At 36.8% G+C, this 21,790-nt stretch overlaps 1 protein-coding gene across 3 annotated transcripts in view; it reads right to left on the reverse strand.

Moving 5' to 3' along the window:
* The window catches only part of LOC102684349 (fibronectin), a 59,189-nt gene that overhangs the window by 20,257 nt on the left and 17,142 nt on the right, over positions 1 to 21,790 (reverse strand). For 2 of the 3 annotated variants that reach the window (XM_015359188.2, XM_015359187.2), the window contains exons 15-32: positions 21,235 to 21,411; positions 20,559 to 20,687; positions 20,390 to 20,479; positions 19,948 to 20,142; positions 16,568 to 16,846; positions 15,490 to 15,753; positions 14,987 to 15,081; positions 11,343 to 11,511; positions 10,866 to 10,952; positions 9,873 to 10,064; positions 6,788 to 7,060; positions 5,752 to 5,934; positions 5,344 to 5,433; positions 4,943 to 5,209; positions 4,136 to 4,252; positions 2,884 to 3,048; positions 1,507 to 1,662; positions 796 to 909 (exon numbers count right to left, since the gene is read on the reverse strand). In XM_015359188.2, coding sequence (XP_015214674.2) covers positions 796 to 909; positions 1,507 to 1,662; positions 2,884 to 3,048; positions 4,136 to 4,252; positions 4,943 to 5,209; positions 5,344 to 5,433; positions 5,752 to 5,934; positions 6,788 to 7,060; positions 9,873 to 10,064; positions 10,866 to 10,952; positions 11,343 to 11,511; positions 14,987 to 15,081; positions 15,490 to 15,753; positions 16,568 to 16,846; positions 19,948 to 20,142; positions 20,390 to 20,479; positions 20,559 to 20,687; positions 21,235 to 21,411 — 3,042 coding nt within the window. The remainder of the gene's footprint in view (positions 1 to 795; positions 910 to 1,506; positions 1,663 to 2,883; positions 3,049 to 4,135; positions 4,253 to 4,942; positions 5,210 to 5,343; positions 5,434 to 5,751; positions 5,935 to 6,787; positions 7,061 to 9,872; positions 10,065 to 10,865; positions 10,953 to 11,342; positions 11,512 to 14,986; positions 15,082 to 15,489; positions 15,754 to 16,567; positions 16,847 to 19,947; positions 20,143 to 20,389; positions 20,480 to 20,558; positions 20,688 to 21,234; positions 21,412 to 21,790) is intronic. The other variant, XM_015359189.2, reaches the window with a different exon arrangement.

The raw sequence follows: 21,790 nt of genomic DNA on the forward strand, positions 1-21,790 counted from the left end.
CTTTTGTAAAAAAAAGTTAGCAACTGTTTAAAATGTCCTGAACAACAAAAGCCCAGGAAATAAGAAAAGAAAATATGACCTTGACAGATCTACTTAAAGGGGAACTGCAGTCCCAATTTTAGACTGGTTATTAAATCTTGGTAACAAATAAATTAATTGACTTCACAATAAAAAGTTAAAAATTAAGCACAAAATCACTAACTTTGTGAAAGTACATCCCCATGAACTGCAACATGATACAGCCCTTCCTCCTTATTAGTCTCCATAATGGCTAATGTAATGTGCGAGCAAATAAAAACAGGATTTGCAGCAGAAATGTAATCACTGCAGAAATATTTCATGATATGCATGCAGAGCAAACAAGTCAGTAGTATTTGCTGGCAAATACGTATTGAAATAAAAAAACATTTGTACTGGATTTAAAAGAGACTTATTCACAAGCCTGTTCTGTCTTGGGCTCACACATCACCAGATGTTTCGTTGCTTAGTTCTGAATCGCAGAACATGGCACTGTACATACCTGGAAATTTAGCTTATTCTGTGGTGGAAATTGGAGGTTTACAAGTTTATATATATATAGTTTACTTTTATTGCGGTTAGAAATGCTGATTCTTTATAACCCTGAAATATGAAAACTGTATTGCTGTTCCCCTTGAATAGCATAATTAAAATTTTCCAATACGAGTACAATTTACATTTTGTCAAGACAGAAACTATAAAACAAATTACAAGAGATGCTATGAAGGATATTAATTTGGAACGACTGCATTTATACCGTGAAAGAAATACACTTACCTGTTACAGCGCTTTCTATAAGAGGGGCACTCTCTCCATTCTGCCCTTGGGCATACACACTAAGCACATACTCCACTGTTGGCATCAGACCCGAAAAGGTCATTTCTGTTTGGTCTGCAGTACAATAATCAACATTACCATTTTGGGGTATCAACTTTTATCCTACAGTGGCATGGTAAGTAGCAATATGCTAAAAGCACTTCTATTCACAGTTACAATAGCTTAGAGCTTCACATAGTCTTAAGATCGGTGTGTGCTTGTCACCTGTTCATGCTACTAGTGTTTTTGATCCTCACTATCCAGTTGTTTGACTATAACTTATGGAGCATGCACTTTTTATAGGCAAAAACCCAATCTCCCAAACTTCTTAATTAGATATCAAGTAAAGGTTTGGAAGCACTTAGAAGCAGAAGGAAAGAAAAGAAGGTGTTAGGGAATGAAGCATCTGTTCTGTAATAATAATCATCATCATCATCATCATCATCATCATTACAATTTTGGTGTCCCAAAAGGAAGGGAAAAATCACTTGCTGTACTTATGACTAGCTACTGTACTTTATACAGCGTGTATATTTTTGTATATTCAACAATTAAATTTAAGAGAAAAATCACTTATTTGTTCTTATGACTATTGTAACTATTACAATGTACTCTTTATGAACTATTCTTTTTTGTTTGTCTTTCCTTAAAAGTGGGGGGGAAAAGTCTTACCAGGAGAAACAACCTCAGAGAATGAAGGCCCCATGCCATTTTTGGGAATGCCTGTAACTCTGTACCCAGTAACTGATCCAGATGAAGGGGTCCACCTCACTGTAATGGCATTGTCTTTTACATCTCTCACTTCCATTCCAGAAGGAGACTCAATCTCTAAAAAAATATTAGGAAGGTTTTACACTCTTAAAATCTTTTTAAAAATAATCCGCATCCTTTAAATTTAAAAAAATGCCTACCGAGAAAATTACAAGTGAGTAGTACTATATAGTATGCAAAACTTGGGAATGTTTTGTAATCTTTTATATGTAAAGAGGCATTTTCATTATATTAAATTTCATATTGCAGTTTCTCCAGAAACATTACCTTGGAAAACTAGACAAGGGTATTAATCAACAGGCAAACTGCAGTACTGAAACAATTAAAGGGACTCTGCAAGTAAACAGCAACACTGGCAAAAACGTCCTTGAGTGCTGATACTTTGCCAATTACAAAACAAGGCAAACTGCTTTTAACTTATAGATACAGAGTTTTAGCTAAACAATTGACAAAAGCAAGCTTAAATTGGCAAACACTGAAAAGTAGAACACTGCAAGGTAGCAGCGATATAAAAACAACAATAAATGTATACCATTATTGCTATTGCCCTTTGACAAAAGCTACTTGAACAAATCAACATCTTTCCATTACGTCTATGAAAAAAGTCTCCACTTCATTAAGTATGTGGCTTAAGATAATTACAAAGCCCTTATTACTTTATATAAAATATCCTTGAGATCATAATTTTAGTGAGATCAACAAAGGTCCAGGCTCTATGTATGTTTTTCCTCCACTAATTTTGTGAAAAGACAACTGTCAATCTAGAGATGTAACGTTAAATGGGGACAATGCAACTGGATTAAGGTAGAGAACTAGAGACCACTATGCGTACGAGACTAAAAGTAACAAAAATCACCAGATCTGTGTAGTCTGTTAAGGTTTTTTGGACCACAGACAAAAGAATGATCTTGGTGGTCTGGATATGGACCACTAGCCATGTTTGTCAACTCTACTCTAGTACTTCACACATGAAAGCAGATAGTGATATCAGGAAACTGTTTTTGTAGATTTACACTGCAAAACAAAGCTAATTTAAAATATATAAGCTTTATAGTATATCATAAAAACAAATCACCCAAATACCACATTTAAATTTTCAAATTGGAGAGGACTTTTAGTCTGTCAAAAATCAGTACTAATTTAAATTGGGTTTTCCTCCAAAAACATTGCTCATCATTTATTTACAGCTCGCAAACCAAGATGACTTAATATTTCAATACACTTAAATCCCAGTTCCCTACCACAAAAAGAACTACTTGGTTCTGGCCTTCCCTGTACCTGTTTTGTGAGTGACCGCGATTGGAGTGCTGGAAGCTGGGCTGTCACCTCGCCCAGTGACAGCATACACAGTCACAGTATAATCGGTGCCAGGCTGCAGGTTTCCAATGGTGGCAGTTGACTGGGACCCAGGGACAGTGAAATCTTTAACAGGGCTGCGACCTCCTGCAGGCAGCCATAAAACGACTTTGAGGAAAAGAAAATGTCTCTCCAGAAATTCATAAATATGGGGGAATAATTTTGTCAATATTTTTATTTCTGACTTACAGCAGTACTTACAGCAACTAATAAACAAGTTACAAATCAGCTTCATTATGATTCTCAATTTAACAGTACCTATTTTTAAACTATTCAAAAATAAAAAGAGAAAGAGCTATTTAAATCAATTTTGGAAGTAAACCCCTGTATGGGTAAATCTAGGTTACTCAAAGAACACATTTTAGCTGTATCTCTTCATGAAATAATTCTGAAAAACAGAGATTTCAAACTCCACAGAATAAATATTAGCTGTTGTAAGCAACATCAATTAAAGACCATAACTGAAAACCAATTTTAATTTGAGAATCATTTAATAAAAGGGGCCTGAGGCTCAGCTTTCCTTTTAATCCTTTACTGTGTTTTGATTTAAGGACACATGCAAAAAAAGTAACTTTCTTTACAGGCAGTTTTACCTCTCACCCAAAGAACAGCACCTCTTTTTACAGTAGAGTTCCCATCACTACACTGGGGAATTAGGACTCGCATACTTCCTGCTCTCTACTTGTCTCACTAACAGCTCTTCCAGCTTTTCATATTTCTCCACCGGTAAAACACATCCGATAATTCTAATTCTTTAACAAAAGGGGGGATGTTCAGGTCACCATCAAATCCCATTAAGTTCTAGGAACTATATAATATGTATAGCTGAAGCCATCAGCAGCCAGTGGTATTTCTATACATATTAGTTAGGATACTTCATTCACAACCATGAAAGTATGCCACACTTCAAATTTAAATTTACCATTACTCAGGAGTGACTAAGATTACTTTTTAAAACGAATACCTTGGGAGTTTCCTTTAAAATGAACGGATCAATGTTGTGTTTGTATTGTTTCCATTAACTCCTTGAAGGACTTTTTAAAGTAAGCTCTTATAATGAACTTATAACCATATCAAGCACTCCATCTTGAAAGTATTGAGGAATAGATGTGGAGAAGGGAGGTCCATTTCATTCAAAAAACATTTTACAGGTTACCGCAAAGACTCCACCTACCCGTCTCTCCATACGTGATTCTGTAGTACCTCACAGTGACAGGAGGAGCCTCCCAGCTGATGGTTATACTTGTGGGAGAGGAAGAATCCACTTTCAAATCAGTTGGAGCATCAGAAACTTGAGTAAAAAAAACAAAATCACTGAGTGTCACTGAAAACAAAATCACTTCATTATGTATAAAAATGTTCTTTGGACAATTCCAAACATCAAATGTTTTAGCATCCAAAATTTGCATTGCCCTTAAACCTGATCAATAATTCTAATAACCTTAAATGTTAAAAATAATTCACAAAAGACATTTAGATAAACAGCTATATGATTTTTTTCCTGGCAATATCTAGCGTAGGTTCTGTAGTGCAGCGCACATCTTTCTGATATTTTCTAACTCATTCCACTAACTTGAGACCATGTGTTGAGAACTTAATGCAACCCTAAGACTTTATACATTTGGCATTAAGCAGCCTTACTACAAAAGCATTCTCTAGTGTCACTCTCCATAGCTTATAGACAACGCAAAAGGATAATTAAAAAGTAAACAAATCCATAACAAAGACAAGAGAAAGACTGAGGTGCCTCTACAGAACTATTTCCTTTTGTACATGTCAAGAGAGCTTGTTCACTTAAAATGGTGTAAAACCTATTGTTTTAAAACAAACAATGCAAACAGAACATTTTCCATTAATGTTACCCCCTTCAGAATTGCCTCAAAAAAGGACCTCAAAAGTGAAATTGCCAAAATACTAATGTAGTTAGTTTTCCTTTAGGAATGAACTTTTATATAAATACAGAAGATTAACAAAACCTTACTTGTTGATTGACGGCCAGTCAAAGGCAGGCTCTCATCCGTACCACTGATTGCAAAGATGTGGATGATGTACTCAGTCTGTGGGACCAGGCCAGTAAGGGTGAAATGATTGCGTGAAGGGGGCAGTCTTTCATCCTTGGAACGCCCACCACTTGCCATCTGGTACCGGATCCTGTAACCGGTAATGACTGCACGGGGTGCCAACCAGTGCACAGTGAAGGAATTTGGGTAAACCTCTGAGAAGTCAATGCCAGTGGGAGAGTCTAGGGCTAGAGAATTGCAAAAAACAAACAAACAGCTCACTTAGAAGTATTTACAAATTGCTAACAGGAGAAAAAAATAAGTACTTTTTTAGACAAGTATGTAACAGGTGACCCCATCAAACAGATTCCTTTTAACAAACCTGTTTTCTGAGTCCCAGTGACCGGCGTACTCTCTTGTTCTTCATAAACACAGACCACACTGACCAAATATTCTGTATGAGGCAGAAGACCTGTGTCACAGAGCAGAGAGACCGTCAAGACTGATGGAACATATGGACAAAGACACATCACTTTACAACAGAACAGCAAAGGATTTGCTTCTTTACCCCCACCTTCACTTTCTGAAATTCTAGTTCTTTTGCCCATTTTAATGTGCATTCCCCACATTATTAATCTGCCTACATTATTGCTCAATTCTTACAGCCTTTTTTAAATTTCCCAAGAAACAGTCAAAATAAGATAAACAAATCAAACACTAAAAAAGAAGCAGCTGTTCCTTGCTAACATCCGACTGTAAAACATTCATTGTGATTTACTTTGCGACTGACCTCGGAGCACAATATTGTTGCTTGTGCCAGGAACATTACGTTCATTGATGTCATACTCATTCTTCACAGGAGAGTAACGCACCATGAACCTGGAAATTTTAACAGATGTGGGTGCAGTCCAGGTCACTTTCATGCTATCCGGACCAATGTCAAAGAACTGAAGGTTGGTTGGTGTTGGAACAGCTGAGGAGAGAAATTTTAATCTTTAAAAAAATTATGAAGTAAATAAGACATCACATCTCACTAATCCAGAAAGAAAGTTTAAACATTATTTATGGGAATCCAATGTTTCATAAAATCCCTTTAATCATAAATGAATACCATTAAGTAAGTGGAAAGTCTACACAGGAATTCCATGTATTCAGGCTTTTGGAGAACAAACGAGGAATAGCTCCAGCTAGATACACAATTATGAGTCCATTTATCTGAACACTGAGCCAATTAGGTTTTTTACAAAATAAAACCACATAGCTTTCCAAGACTACAGACTAGCTCAAGTGAATTGAGCTCATACTATTCAATTAACATGGGAGGATAATTTTATTCAAAGTTCATCCAACTGCTGTTGGAAGCTTACATATAAGCATCGATAATGAATAATACTGAGCTTATTACTTGAAAAATCCCTCCCAAAAAAATACAGGGCAAATGTTTAAAAATGTAACAGGAACTCTGGTCCTGGACTGTAACTGAACAGAAGTTGTACAAATTAAGCAAACTGATTCATTCAGATTTCTTCTACAATTAAAAACCAATGTATTCAGCTCACCAAGGTTTGATGATTCACACTCAACAAGCACTAGTTTTTTTTTATCAATATACTCTTACAATATCAAAAACAGAATTGGCGTGGTTCAAAAGTTGATGTTAAGGGACAATTTTAATGTTTTCACATTCAAGTACAACTGAACTAAGCCATAAAATAGAAAAGTTAAGAGCTCATCAAAAAGGAAAGTTGGTGCTTGAATAATATCATTGAGTCCCTCCCAGACTGGCAGAACTAAGAAAAATCATGCAACAAGAATGTGAAATTCACCAGTTTGCTGTGTCAAGGTTGTGGGCTGACTCTCGCCGCCCTCAGTGAGAGTGATCACGCTGATGTCATAGTCAATTCCAGGTTCCAGGCCCATTACAGTGTAATATCCTGTTGTGGGCTCCACAAAGTCTTCAAAAATAGGGACGCTTTCTCCAGCGGCAACCACCGTAATGCGGTAGCCAGTTATAGCAGTATAGTTATGCGGGGTCCACCTCAGTCCGATAGTCGTATCGGTGACATCGACAAAACTGAGGTCAGTAAGCTTAGGGACATCTAGCAATTTAAAATAGCACAGAAAGGCAAAAAAAAAATAAGGCCATGATGAATTAAAAAGCAAGACATTAAACATGCTTTAAGCTTTTTAAAAGTGATATGAAGTATTTTTACCATACCACATTATAATAAACAGTTTAGTAATTCTTTATATACTATACATGTCCTACATACTGATGTTATAACAAGGTTTAATCACAGCTGCTTAAACTATAAACTGAGAAATTAGACAATTTCATTTTACTACATCCTCAGATAAAAAACCTACACTACTGAAAAGTTTTAAATACACTCATCCGTTGCCATATGAAAGCATAATACAAATGCAGCCATTCAAAACGAGTGGGGTACGCTGCGGTAAAACACAGTGGGCGTGTCGCATCACGTATCATATCGCGTCATACCGTATAATACTGCAGTTATGATAATAGTATCCGGAATCACTGCCAAGTGGAGCTAATAAAGCTTAAAGTCTCAAATACAGCATTTGAGCTGTTGCCAGAAAACGCATGGTTTTAAATCCCAGTCACTGCTGAAGGACAATCTTTTTCCAATTAAGAATTTAAGTTGTATACTCTTCAGACTTTTAATAATTTTAAACTGTATTAAAGATTGTTCATCATTAAACATTAAAAAGCCGGTATATTTTATAAAAGCAAGATTGCTCAGTTGGACAAAAGTACACAACCTACCACCTTTATCATAAATATTTTAATTATGCATCAAAGTCTTTATGGAAGATATTACTAATGGTATTAATAATGAATTACCTTGGACAGGCTGTAAGCTCAAAGTATTACCGTGGTCCACTTTCTTTGTAACCGTCTTTGTAAACTAAAATACTTTTTTCATTGACAAAAAGTAACACCACGATACACCACCATAAACGATATTAATTTAGGAACATATACATTATGTAAACTGTATATGGGTGGAATTGGTTACTTAAAGAAAATATGCACACGAGTATCAAAGTCTTACATGTGGTTATTTTGGAAACATTATTTGCTCCTTCTGACCATATTAAGTTTACATACTTTGTGAAAAGTCATAATGTTTTAACCTTTTCTGCGAATACGCTCGTTATTGGAGTAAACAAAAGCATACTTTTAGAACTTGATTAATAGGGAATATAATATGGAATCGCGCATCTAAAAAACTAATAACGATAATTATATTCATGTACTGTAGCTCAAATAGTAGTATAATACACTTTCTATGGATATGTGTGCATGGTTCCATCTGTGGCATGAAGGCTTAAGTGTGTGCCTTATAAGCCTGAGGTCTGCAGTTCAAGCCCTGCTGTCTCCATCAGTTTTCTTTTTAACAAACATTATTTTGTAAAACTAAAATAAATATTTTGGACACTATATTGACATTTGTTATATTTCTAAATATCACATGTTCAAAGCGAAGTCATTTATTAATAACAACGAATAATTTCAAACTGCTACAGATATTATTACTGACAATAAATATTATTGACACTATATTGTCATTACAAAATAGCCCCACTGTCACCAATTACTCTGTGAACTACTATTGCCCACTCAGTCAACGTTTTCCAGGAGCACAATCTTTTGTTTCAAACTCATCTTAAGATAAGTACATTTCAGGTCAGGTGAATGGTGAACCAGCTGGCAGCCATATCACTCTGCAACTCACAATAGGCAACCCACTGAAGCTAAGCAGGTGTGAGCATGGTCAGTACCTGGATGGGAGACCTCCTGGGAAAAACTAAGGTTGCTGCTAACCCTGTGGTCCATGTGGGTCCTAATGCCCCAGTATACTGACAGGAATATTATACTGTAAAAATGTGCCGTACTTTGGATGAGACAAAACTGAGGTCCTGACTCTGTTGTCATGAAAAATTCCAGGGCATTTCTCAAAAAGAGTAGGGGAGTAACCTTAGCATCCTGGCCCCAATAATGGCCACCTAATAATCCCCATCTATGAATTGGTTTAATTACCGTGTTCTCCTCCCCACTAATAGCTGATGTGTGGTGAGGGTTCTAGCGCACTATGGCTGCCGCCTATTCATCCAGGTGGGGCAGCACACTGGTGGTGGAGGGGAGTCCCTATTACCTGTAAAGCGCTTTGAGTGGTGTGTCCAGAAAAGCACTATATAAGCGTGAGCAATTATTATTATAAACCTGGTTCTGGAGAGCACCAAATCAAATTAGAATTTAGAAACTAAAGACTATACATTGAGGAAGTTAAGAAGTATAATACTGATAGGTATATAGGTAAATATTTGCATTAAGTAATGATAACATTATGAAACTATTAGTGTATTGATTAGAACTGGTGTAATAGTTGTATACATTTGATTTTTATAGTAAGTTTGCATGGCAACTTCATATCACTTTTGTAATAGCACAGAGTTTAAAATTTTAGTAAATGAGAAAATGTTAGTAAGGTGGTGAGCAATTGCTGCAAACCGAAAACCTACAAATACATTACATTGCTAAGGGTACAACATATAACATTGGACTTGCAGACTGTTCCAAAAGCAAAGCAGCTACTTAGTTATTCAAATATCAAAATTAACAAAAGTTCTGTGTTGAAAGCCTCACTGATGTAATAAGTAATAAGTATACATGTAATTGAATCAGAGAAGATTCAAAGGGTTTAAAATAAGGATTTTGTTCGACTGATACAAATTGAAGATTTTACAGCACTATACAATACAAAGATATTATATTGTTGTTGTCAATAATGGAAATATTGGTAACTAGCTCTTAAAGATCTGCTTCTTTATCCCCAAGTATCCCAAAGTGTCTCTGCTAGAGTACTTATTTTAGTTTTTTACCTTGAGTGACAATCTTGGAGACTGGTTCACTCTCCATGTTGTCTTTGACAGTGTACACACTGACATTGTATTCAACACCTGGACTCAGGTTGTCCAATGTGCAGGAGTTCTGCCCGGCCCTGACAAATTCTTCCAGGGAGTTGCCTCGCTGACCTCCATTTGGAGTGCAGGTAACTCTGTATCCAGTGATATCTAATTGAGAGTGTAAAGAAATAATTAATCATTAAGGCCTGAAAAATAGATAAAAATTAAAAGTAAGGTCACATTTCTTATGAGTCAAATCACCAGCTGATACATAGTTGAATGCACAAGGATAAGCAAGGAAAAAATAGACTACTATGAAAAGGAAAAAAAACAGTTAACATTTGTCCAAACTGAAGCAGGAGTTTGCTTAAACATTTATTGGTTTTGTTTGAGGAACAGACATTAAGAGAAATGTGTAAATAAAGTTTATACTATATTTTGATGGATTGTAAAGTTATTACTAAAACAGCACATATACAAAATAAGAAAAGTATTAGAGCTTCGATGGCACAGTAGTGGAAACTGTCAGTTGGTCAGGTCCCTGGTCTGCAGATCTACACCAACTTGGGTGGATCTAAACACGGTCTTTTTCAGACAGACTACAAGAGCACCTGCACTTTCTGTGGGGCTTAAAGAAATGCAGTATGGTAGAACAGCCCCTCGAACTTTTACCATAGCACTTTTACCAGTGTCCTCACTAGTGTTAGAGCAATAATATCATACATGACATGGATGCACTACAAAGGGTTGTGGCAACAGCAGACGATTTAAGGATGCAATTGTCTGTTGTACCCTCAGATCATGTCCCAAGACATCAGTATGAATAAGAATTCCAATGTACATATGACAACAAACCTCTCTACTACTACCGATTACCTTTTAATAGAAGAAGTCCCAATCAGGATGTGACAAAATGTTTTAAGCTATTAAAAACATTTGAGCCTGTGGTACAAGAGCATTCATATTTACCAGCTGTTTTGGTACCCTCCCACGAAACTATGAGCTCTCCAGTGTGAGGATTTGAATCCAGTTTCAGGTCAGTAGGTGGAGAGAGTGCTGACAGAAAGAAAGAACTGGATGAGTATACAGCCATGAAAGAAGTTTCAGAAAAAAAAAAACAGACCCAAATAAAATAACTGATTACCAGTGAAGCAACCACTCAGAAAAACAGCATGAATTGCATCAAAGCAATCAAATCTAATTTGGAAACAATTCACTACAATATAAAAAAAAACAAGAACTGCAATTCTAGTTTTGTAAATATTCTTCAAAGCAACAGAAATAATTTTTGCACCCATTCAAAATTAAGACATTAAATATCATATAAATAAGATAACCAATTAAGCTTTCTTTATCCAAATTTCAAAATTATAAAAGTAAACGATTTTGTTCTCATCCTCGGGCAGCTGTAATCAGCTCATCACCATAAATGATAGAATTTCTTACGCGTGATGACTTTTTTGGTGATGGGGGTACCATGCTCCTGCTCATCAACCAGGGGCTGGATACTGTAGGTATATTCTACTCCAGGAGTCAATCCAGAGATGACGATGCTGCCCGAGCCAGAGGTCACCTCTCTGGGAGCTTCACCACCCTGGCTTGGCCTAACTGTCAACTAATTCAAAGCAGAAATAAAACAGGAAATACTTTAAGCTCAGCATGTTACACTGTATTTACAATTCTTAAATGGACTTTCCAATCAGCTGAAAAAGCTCCATCATATATTAAAAAACATCAATAATTTCACAACTACAAGTACAGCAGATTGCCATTTTCCTGATTAATTGTCACTTTCTGTAGATGTACAGTGGTGTGAAAAAGTGATTGCCCCCTTCCTGATTTCTTATTTTTTTGCATGTTTGTCACACTGAAATGTTTCAGATCATCAAATAAATTGAAATATTAGACAAAGATAACACAAGTAAACACAAAATGCAAACCTACATGGCCCTGTGTGAAAAAGTGATTACCCCCCCTGTTAGAACATAAATCAACTGTGGTTTACCACATCTTTGGAAAGCTGAGTTCAATGTCTCTAGCCACACCCAGGCCTGATTACTGCCACACCTGTTCTCAATCAAGAAATCACTTAAATAGGACCTGCCTGACAAAGTGCAGCAGACCAAAAGATCCTGAAAAGCTAGACATCATGCTGTGATCCAAACAAATTCAGGAACAAATGAGAAACAGAGTAATTGAGATTTATCAGTCTGGAAAAGGTTATAAAGCCATTTCTAAAGCTTTGGGACTCCAGTGAACCACACTGAGAGCCATTATCCGCAAATGGCAAAAACATGGAACGGTGGTGAACCTTCCCAGGAGTGGCTGGCCGACCAAAATTACCCCAAGAGCGCAGCGACGACTCATCCAAGAGGTCACAAAAAAATCCACAACAACATCCAAAGAACTGCAGGCTTCACTTGCCTCAGTTAAGGTCAGTGTTCATGACTCTACCATAAGAAAAAGACTGGGCAAAAATGGCCTGCATGGCAGAGTTCCAAGATGAAAACCACTGCTAAGCAAAAAGAACATAAAGGCTCGTCTCAGTTTTGCCAGAAAACATCTTGATGATCCCCAAGACTTTTGGGAAAATACTCTGTGGACTGACGAGACAAAAGTTGAACTTTTTGGAAGGTGTGTGTCCCATTACATCTGGTGTAAAAGTAACACAGCATTTCAGAAAAGGAACATCATACCAACAGTAAAATATGGTGGTGGTAGTGTGATGGTCTGGAGCTGTTTTGCTGCTTCAGGACCTGGAAGACTTGCTGTGGTAAATGGAACCATGAATTCTGCCGTCTACCAAAAAAACCTGAAGGAGAATGTCCAGCCATCTGTTCGTGACCTCAAGCTGAAGCACACTTGGGTTCTGCAGCAGGACAATGATCCAAAACACACCAGCAAGTCCACCTCTGAATGGCTTAAGAAAAACAAAATGAAGACTTTGGAGTGGCCTAGTCAAAGTCCTGACCTGAATCCGATTGAGATGTTGTGGCATGACCTTAAAAAAGCGGTTAAGGCTCAAAAACCCTCCAATGTGGTTGAATTGCAACAATCCTACAAAGATTGATTGGCCAAAATTCCTCCACAGCGCTGTAAAAGACTCATCGCCAGTTATCGCAAACACTTGATTGCAGTTGTTGCTGCTAAGGTTGGCCCAACCAGCTATTAGGTTTAGGGGGCAATCACTTTTTCACACAGGGCCATGTAGGTTTGGATTTTTTTTCCCTTAATAAAAACCTTCATTTAAAAACTGTATTTTGTGTTGACTTGTTATCTTTGTCTAATATTTCAATTTGTTTGATGATCTGAAACATTTCAGCGTGACAAACATGCAAAAAAATAAGAAATCAGGAAGGGGGCAAACACTTTTTCACACCACTCTATATGGACATTTTAATGGGTATATCAACTGGAAGTCAACTGAGAAAGGCACCATCCTTCTGATGCTACATAAAACGGAGGTCCAAACACTGGTCGTTACAAATCCCTATGCATTTCTCGAAAAAAGAAGAGTTGTTACCCTGGTGTCCTTGCCAAAAGCCCAATTGGCCTTTACCAATCATGGCCTCCTAAAAATCCTATCTATGAATTAGTTTCATTACTCTGTTTTCCTTCCCACTGATAGCTGATGTGTGGTGAGTATTATGGCTGCCGTTCCATCATTCAGATGGATGCCACACAATTTGTGGTGGTGGAGGGGAGTCCCCATTACCTGTAAACTGCTTTGAGTGGAGTGCTCAGAAAAGCGTTTAAAAAAGTGTATGAAATTATTAAAGTAACAAGCCATTGCTGAAAGCTGTACAATTAACATGTCTCACACCAGGATGAAAATACAATCTTGTAGGATTTTGTCCCATTCTACCCTGACCCTCTATAATATCTCAGATCACCCCCATCTCAACCCATAAATGCTAAGCAATGCTCGAGTTTGGCACATATACCATGAATTCTCCAACACATTCTCTTGTAAGAAAAGCGTTATGACCAGGATGACTTATCTTGAAAATCCTGCAGTTAGGTCAATAAAAGAAGTCTAAGGACTTCACCGATGCATCATCATTCAGCAAAAAAACTTGAACTAAAAATGCCAATGCATTTGCAACACACAGACAATTCCAGCCTGTAAGCTTCTTATGTTATGATGTCCCCACCATATTGTCATATTGGCTGAAAGCTGAAAATGTGAAAAATACTCATGCATATTTAATATCAAATATCAAACCAACAAAACAAACCTAATGCAATGCCTTCCTGAGAAAGTGAATGCAAGACACTGAATATGGCCTTGATCACATTTTGCTTCTGCTCATCTAGCTAATATCTAGCCAATTCTAGATCCAGTAACTGCACCATGATACCATGTGGCTAAGGATCTGCTCCTGTGGCTGGAAGGCTGCTGGTTTGTATTCAATGGCTGGCCGAGGAATCCCACTCAGTTGGGCCCCTGAGCAAGGCCCTTAACCCCAACTGCTCCAGGGGTGCCTTATAAATGGCTGACCCAGCGCTCTGACCCCAAGCTTCTCTCCCCATCTGTGTGTTTCATGGAGAGCAAGTTGAGGTATGCAAAATTCAATTCCTAATACAAGAAATTGTATATGGCCAATAAATTGATCTTATATTATACAAAGATATGTCCAGCAGCTGTACTATGAGTCTAACGATAGGCATATTAGCATAAATCACCATCACTGCTAAACAAGGCCATTATTTTTGTACATGAAGCAGTGTTAGCCTCCAGAGACTTTAGCCTCTTCTCCAAATTTCTCGGCATCCACTTTTTAACTTTATCTGGGAATCATACAGAAATGGTAATGTTTGCAACTTCACTTCAAATCACTGCACATGGAGTTCTGTACTGACTACAGACTTTTGTACACTTCAGTATTGTATCATGGCTTTTCTGAGGGTAATTCTTTCGTGATTTAATGACCGCCCCCCATAAAGAAGAGGATCATGCCACAAACAGAAAATATTAAATGTTTAAATTAATTTAAATAATAATTAAAATATTAAATACATTGTCAGGCATTTAAACAACTAATATTTTTCAGGATTATTCAAGATGTTTGATCCTTTTAAGATAATACCTTGTATCCAATTCTCGGTGCAGGGGTCCAAGCGATGATAATTGAAGTATCTGTTACATCTGTGCTGAAACGTGGAGCACTTCCCATAGACTCCACTGAAAAAACAGATTTTAGTCTCAATACAAAAATCAAAACTGTACTTGTTTTTAATTCAATGATCCCCATTATTTTACTTACAAGTTAACAAGTCTAACATTTCAAAACCCCTCCTAGCAGCTAGATCTTAAACATCTCCAAGCATTTTCTTCATTTTCCAAAGTGACTAACATTCCTTATGCTGCCAAACATTATGCAAAAATTCTACAATTTCACAGTTTCTTTTGTTAGCACCTTTAAACATATAAAAATACATTCTGAATTACTTTTGTACTACATGAGTACGTTGTGCAGTGAAATTTTCGTTACAACCATTATAAGTGCTTCACTACCTAGCCCGGGGGAATCACAGGAGCGCTTGTAATTTTAAACCATATCTGGTAAAGTAGAAGAATGTGAAAACTTACAAGTAGTAAGCAATCTGGTGATAGCCTCACTTAGCACGCCGTCCTTCTCTGCATAAAGAGTAACCGTATATTTGGTGTTGGGTCGAAGGTTTATGAGAGAATACTGAGTCAGCCTTGGTGGTATCTTCTTCTGTTCAGGGCGCTCCCCACTAATGCTCAACAACAGACGGTACCCTGAAATTTTGGACATTGGTGCACTCCAAACAACAACAGCACCGTCCTCTGTCACATTTGTGAACTGAAGATTAGTAGGAGCATCAATTTCTAGAAAAACAAAATTTTAGAATATTCACTTTAAAGTTTGAAGTAAATTTTAACATTTATTTTTTATAGTAATGCGTTTCTCTAACTCCAAACACACACTACTCTGGCATAGTTAATGAAACTGAAAATTGACTTTACAGTGTCTAAATAATAGTTTATCACAAAAAATAGGCAACCTGAAGGGTAATACTGCCCTAAAGGACTTGCAAATTACAGAGTCTCTGCAATGTAGAAAATGCAGCACTACTACATTTGTTTTCTCTATTCATTTTCAAGATGCAAGATTACATACATATAGGACTGTTATGTCCTTGAAAAAGCCAGATATTGCTTACACATGCTAGCTCACCAGGCCTTCTATGACATCCATAATGTTGCAGTATATGAATAACTTTGCAACACAACTGCTCCCATGAAAACAACATCATGGAAGCAAGTACAGTTATGTATTTAAGCATTAACCATTATTTGAACAACTAAAAAAAATGTTAATTGTACTGTTATTAGATCTTAACAATGTTCATATTCAAATGAGAATAAAGTTTGTTTTGTATTTAGCAGTAACAATGAGAAACTAGAAAGGAACATGAGCTTGCAGGAAAATCCAAGAAGGACTCAAGCTGAAATAATGTCTCAGTAATCGAGAAAAAAAATTCAGTAGAGATATTGGTAACCCTGTAATATATATAACATGTAATTCAGGGTCAGTAGGGAGACTTTTGACAAGTGGTGTTTTCTAGAAAGTAAAACAAAAAATTATGGTACAACATTACTGATAAAACAGCATTAAGCTTCACTTTGATTATACACTTACTGGTGCTCTGTTCTCCCACTAATGGCTCACTCTGCACACCTCCATGGACAGCATAGATGTGAAAGCGGTAGGTGGTGCCTGGTTGGAGTGAAGCTATTTCAGCATAGGTGTTCCTAGTCATTGGCAACTGACGCCCCTCATTGTCACTGCCTGGAAGACCAACTGGTGTGACTGTTACACGATACCCAGACACTTCGCTTGAAGGAGGTGTCCATGTAAGGGTGATCTTCACATCAGTAACTTCCATAAACTGCAACTTTGTGGGTGATGGGACTTGTGCTGTGAAAAGAAAGGTTTACCTTTAGAAAGGCAATTTAGAATACAAATACAGACAAAAGCCTTAATTTAAAACTCATTCACCTTATTAAATCATATTATCCAACTTTAGTATTTGCAGCATGAAACATCACAGACTACTATAATTGTTAGAATGCTTATTGAAATCTATTGTTCTCCATTGTAAAGTAACAATCTCTCTTCATATTTATTTTGGCTGCAAGCCTCCACTCCTCCAGCTCTAGCAAACATCTTTCAATGCAACAGTTTGGGTCAAAGTACTGGCAGGCCCAGGGGATCGATGGTAAAACCCGCAAAATTTCCTTTCTCATTTTGGTTTAAGTCTTTCTGTAAGCTTAGGGCAATACTAGCGAACTCTTCAGCAACAAATGTAGGGTGGAGGACTCTGTATTGGGAGCCTGTGGCATGCCTTCAGAGCTGGTGTCTACCACGAGGCAGAACAGTACTCCCCATGCTTTATTCCCCCCCTCAAGGCCCTTGAGTTTGTCTCTCAGTTTACATTTTTTATAACTTTACTTATTTAATTTCTTTTAATCAATCAATGAATGGTAAAAATTGATTTCTAGTTATCTAAATATGATTCTGCTCAATCTACTGTATGCACCTTAAGCACATGGCGTGGAGTACAATGGGGTTGTTGTCCACTGCAGTGAAGCTTCATATCAGTTTGTATTAGCAGTGATTGCTTTTTCTTTTTTATTATGCGATGTATGAACGGTCGTTTTATCTGATGTAATCTGCATATTGAAGCAGTTAATTTAGTTGGTGATGGAAATGATTTTCATGTGTGGTTCTAAGGAGAAATCCATGTGCGTTTTCCAAGAACCACCAGTGACTTGTAGAACTATTGACTGTTGGACTGCTTAAAAAATAGTATACATTAATTCACCCGCAATGAATTAGAATAACTGTTAGCTAACCCGCAAATGGCTAGTGTCAGAACTTTGAAAGAACAGTCATCATAAAATACACAACACTACAAAAACTGTGAAATGGTGTTCTGTATGATTTAAAATAAAAAAATAAAAAATGGTAAACTGTGTAGAGAAAAGCAGTGGTTATGTATACATTTTGTTTTCAATCCAGTTTTGTATTTTGTCCATGTCATTATTTTTTTTTATCAGTCGGTTAGACTGGCTCGTATACACATTCGAAACATCTGCTGTGTCACATTACCCTAAACAGAACACCAAGCACAGATGTCACCATAAGGTGCTGGGAAAGTTTTAAAATCTCCAAAGACAAATATGGAAAGTTCTTAGGTTTTACCATGACGGCCTACTTAAATCAAAACAATACATTTATGTACATATCCAATAAGGTTTATAGTATCATATTAGTTTATAACATAGGGTTAAAATCATTTTATCTCTCTTGAAAAAATGTTACAGGGGATGTGAAACAGTAAGTGAATAATAACAATCAAGTATTTATGTAGATCTTGGAGGCTGTTTGGAAGGCCCCACCCTATATAAGAATCAGAAACCTTTTTATTTCCACACACCTGTATGTTGAAGACAAGGCATACTAAAATCTAAGAATTTTTGAGACCCCTGGAAAAAGTATTATTGATGCTTATCAGTCTGGAAAGGATAAGCAAACCTAGTACTAAGGATTTAGGCCTCCAACAATCAAATGACTACTGTCAGACAGCTAGTTCAAGACCACAGTTATGCGACCCAGGAGTGGTCATCCTACTAAGATCTCTCCAAGAACAGGAAAAAAAAAATCAAGGAAACTACAATGAATCCCAGAGTAATGTCCAAGTGACTGTAAGCCACTCTTGCCTTGGCTAATTAGACCACCCATAATACAACTGTCAGAAAACAACTAAACAAGAATGGTATAAAACCACTGGTCTCCAATAGGAACACTGCTGCCAACCCAAAAGTCTACCAAAGAGCACATAAATAATCCACAAGGATTCAGTGAACAATTCAAGTAGGTAGCTGTATCAGCATGTGTAGGCTGCAAAGGAACAAGTACATGTTTCCTTTGCAGCCTACACATGCTGATACAGCTACCTACTTGAAACACTATGTTTCAATGCTCTTTGAACAAGCAAGTCAATAATAGAACTCAATGAGAAATGCTTGGAGAAAACCAAAAACTGCTGTCAAACAGAAGAACATCATTCCAATCATCACACATCATGGTGGAAGTTTGGAACTGCTTGCCATCTGTGACAACTGTGAATTCTGCATTGTATCACAAGATCTTAGAGAATGGCATTGATCAGAAGTGAAAGTGGGACTTGCAGCAAGACAATGTTCTTAAACGCACAAAAGAATGGCAGCAGAGGAAGAAATGTTGTTTTACAATGCCCTAGTCAAAGACTGAACCAAAACCCCCCTGCAATGTTATGGACAGCTTGTTTCAAGTACAGCCATGAGAGGCAGCCCTGAAATGTCACAGATGTGAATGAGTTATACAAGGCAGAATGAGCCAAATCCACAAAACCCAATGTGAGACTGATCAACAGTTACAGAAAATGTTTAATTGCATTTTAATTTGAAAATTCAGCTTATTCTATCATTTGGATAAAGCTTTCTATTATTACCTCTTAGATTAAGATCCAACAACATTTTAGGTTTTAAATATGCAAAGATCAAGTGTTTGCAAACTTTCCCAGCACTGTATACCGACACAAGATCGTTTGGTATTTTCCAAAATACAGTTTTCATTCTAAATTATTAAAAATTTAAGTTCCTTTGTGTGCTGAATTGCAATATTTATTACAGATGTTTTTCAAAACAGCATACATCAAGATGTTATATGAAACATTTCTGAAAATGTAGCACCACTATTAGTGCAATGTTAAATATCTAAGCTGTTTTGAGGCCAATATTAAAAAAAAAAAACTTTTATAGCCTTTAAACATGGCTTCTCAAAGCACATAAAAATGGTAGAGATGTCTGTACAAGTTTACCCCCACCACCACCTCAGTATGAAATCATAAAAATTAGGACAAGCTTCTGATAAGTTTCCACATACAATAAGTTGAATAAAAGGCACACAACTTCAGTCTATAGCAAAATCAACATCATGCTCCAGGGAAAGAGTAATTTTTTCTGCAATGTTACCTGGCAATGGATCCCCCGCAGTGTTAACCTGAATAAAGACCGGCTCACTCTCTAGGTTCTCTTCAACTGCATAGATGCTGATGTTATAGAGCAGACCAGGACGCAGGTCACTCAAGGTTACTGAGGTGGCTGTTTCAGGTAGTGTAAGCTCAGTACTGCTCCCTTCGATTGAAGGGGTGTAGACCACACGATATCCTTAAAAAATAAAGACAATCTCTTAAGATCTGAACAATAGATTGAAGTGCTTATCACAGTCCAAATTATGTTTCTTAGAGGCTTAAAGGTTAATTACAACTTATTAGAATTTGTTTTGTAATATTTTAGCACAAGATGTACATGGATACATAGTATTGACTTCTCTGCAGTGTATAATGCCAATTTGCTATTTTTTAAACTTACACCTAAATGCAGACAGTGCAACAAAAGCCAATAACTCTGGTACCTGTGATAGGAGCCAGGGGCTTGGACCATCTGATGACAATAGAGGTTTCTCCCACATCATCGATAAGGTGTTCAGATGGTGCATCAGGAGCTGAAGAAAAACTACATCTTCACACTCAATCTAAAAGGCATGTAATTTAATTATTAAGGAATCTAAAAATTCTGCTTACCCGTTGTCTGGGTGGTAGAAAGAATGAGATTGGGTTCCCCTTCCCCTGTGACTTCAAACACATTCACAATGTACTTACGACCAGGCAGCAGGTCATTAATGTTGACAGAAGTAGCAGTATGAGGCAGGTCTGAGAGAAAAGTTAAATTGGTTATTTAACAAGTTAATCAATAAGTCAATAATCGATAAGTTAATCAACAGAATAAAATGGACTAAAAGGGATAATGTCAGTTCTATTGAACTGATATGATTTGACATTATCATGTTAACTGAACAAAAACATTCAAATGGAATAAACCAATTAATTCACAAAACTATCAGTTTTCCCAAAAAGTAACCTTGTTTTCCAGATCTCTGAGTGCCACTTTTAAACTGAATAAGTTGTAATTTAAATAGCATTTATAAGCATTTCTGGATGCAAAACTCATTTTAAAAAGCCAAATGATCTTTTGTCACTTAAATAGTTAAGGAGGTTATCTCAAGTGAATAACAGCATATTTCTATTTGAATTAAATAAAAAATAATAAATAATAGCTTTGTAGGTATAATGTGACAGTAAACACACTGGTTTGCAAACATGAAAGAGCAGACAAAATCAGTGTCTCCCACTGGAGCTCAAACACTAACAAGACCTATTCCCATTTCTGAAGTAGTAATGCAAATTTAAAATTTCTTACCAAGGATTTTCGGCTGAGCCCCTTCTTCACTGAGCTCATATTCCACCCTGAAACCTGACACAGTGTCTGAAGCAGACACCCAGGACACCACAAAACTGCTTGAAGTGATCTCAGTCACAGACTCTGAAGTATCTACCACAGGGGGGGGAGGTGTCGTCTCACCCTCCGATGTGGACACTACAGAGGAACGTAAAACAAAAACATGAAATATTAAATCATAAAAACAAATAGAATCAGTAGCAGAAAATCTGATACAAATAAATGACCCATTTTTAGTTTTAAAAAAAAACATAAAGGGTCCCCTTACCTAAAGTACAGCTTTCTTTTCAAATTGCAGCTAAAGCAGCAAAATATGTATATTCAGTATGATAGGTATATTTAATAACACAAATGTTAAAATGAACAATTTTCACTCAGTTGCTTTTCATTTACTTGTATTTCACGATTTTCTTCCTTTTGGTATAAACAGTCCAATATTGCTTTGCTTTAAAAAAAAAAACACACCCAAACAATACTGTCCATAGCATAAGCGCAAGCAAGATAAGTAGACATTCCA

Source organism: Lepisosteus oculatus, chromosome 12 (assembly GCF_040954835.1).
Source record: "Lepisosteus oculatus isolate fLepOcu1 chromosome 12, fLepOcu1.hap2, whole genome shotgun sequence".
Classification (NCBI taxonomy): domain Eukaryota; kingdom Metazoa; phylum Chordata; class Actinopteri; order Semionotiformes; family Lepisosteidae; genus Lepisosteus; species Lepisosteus oculatus.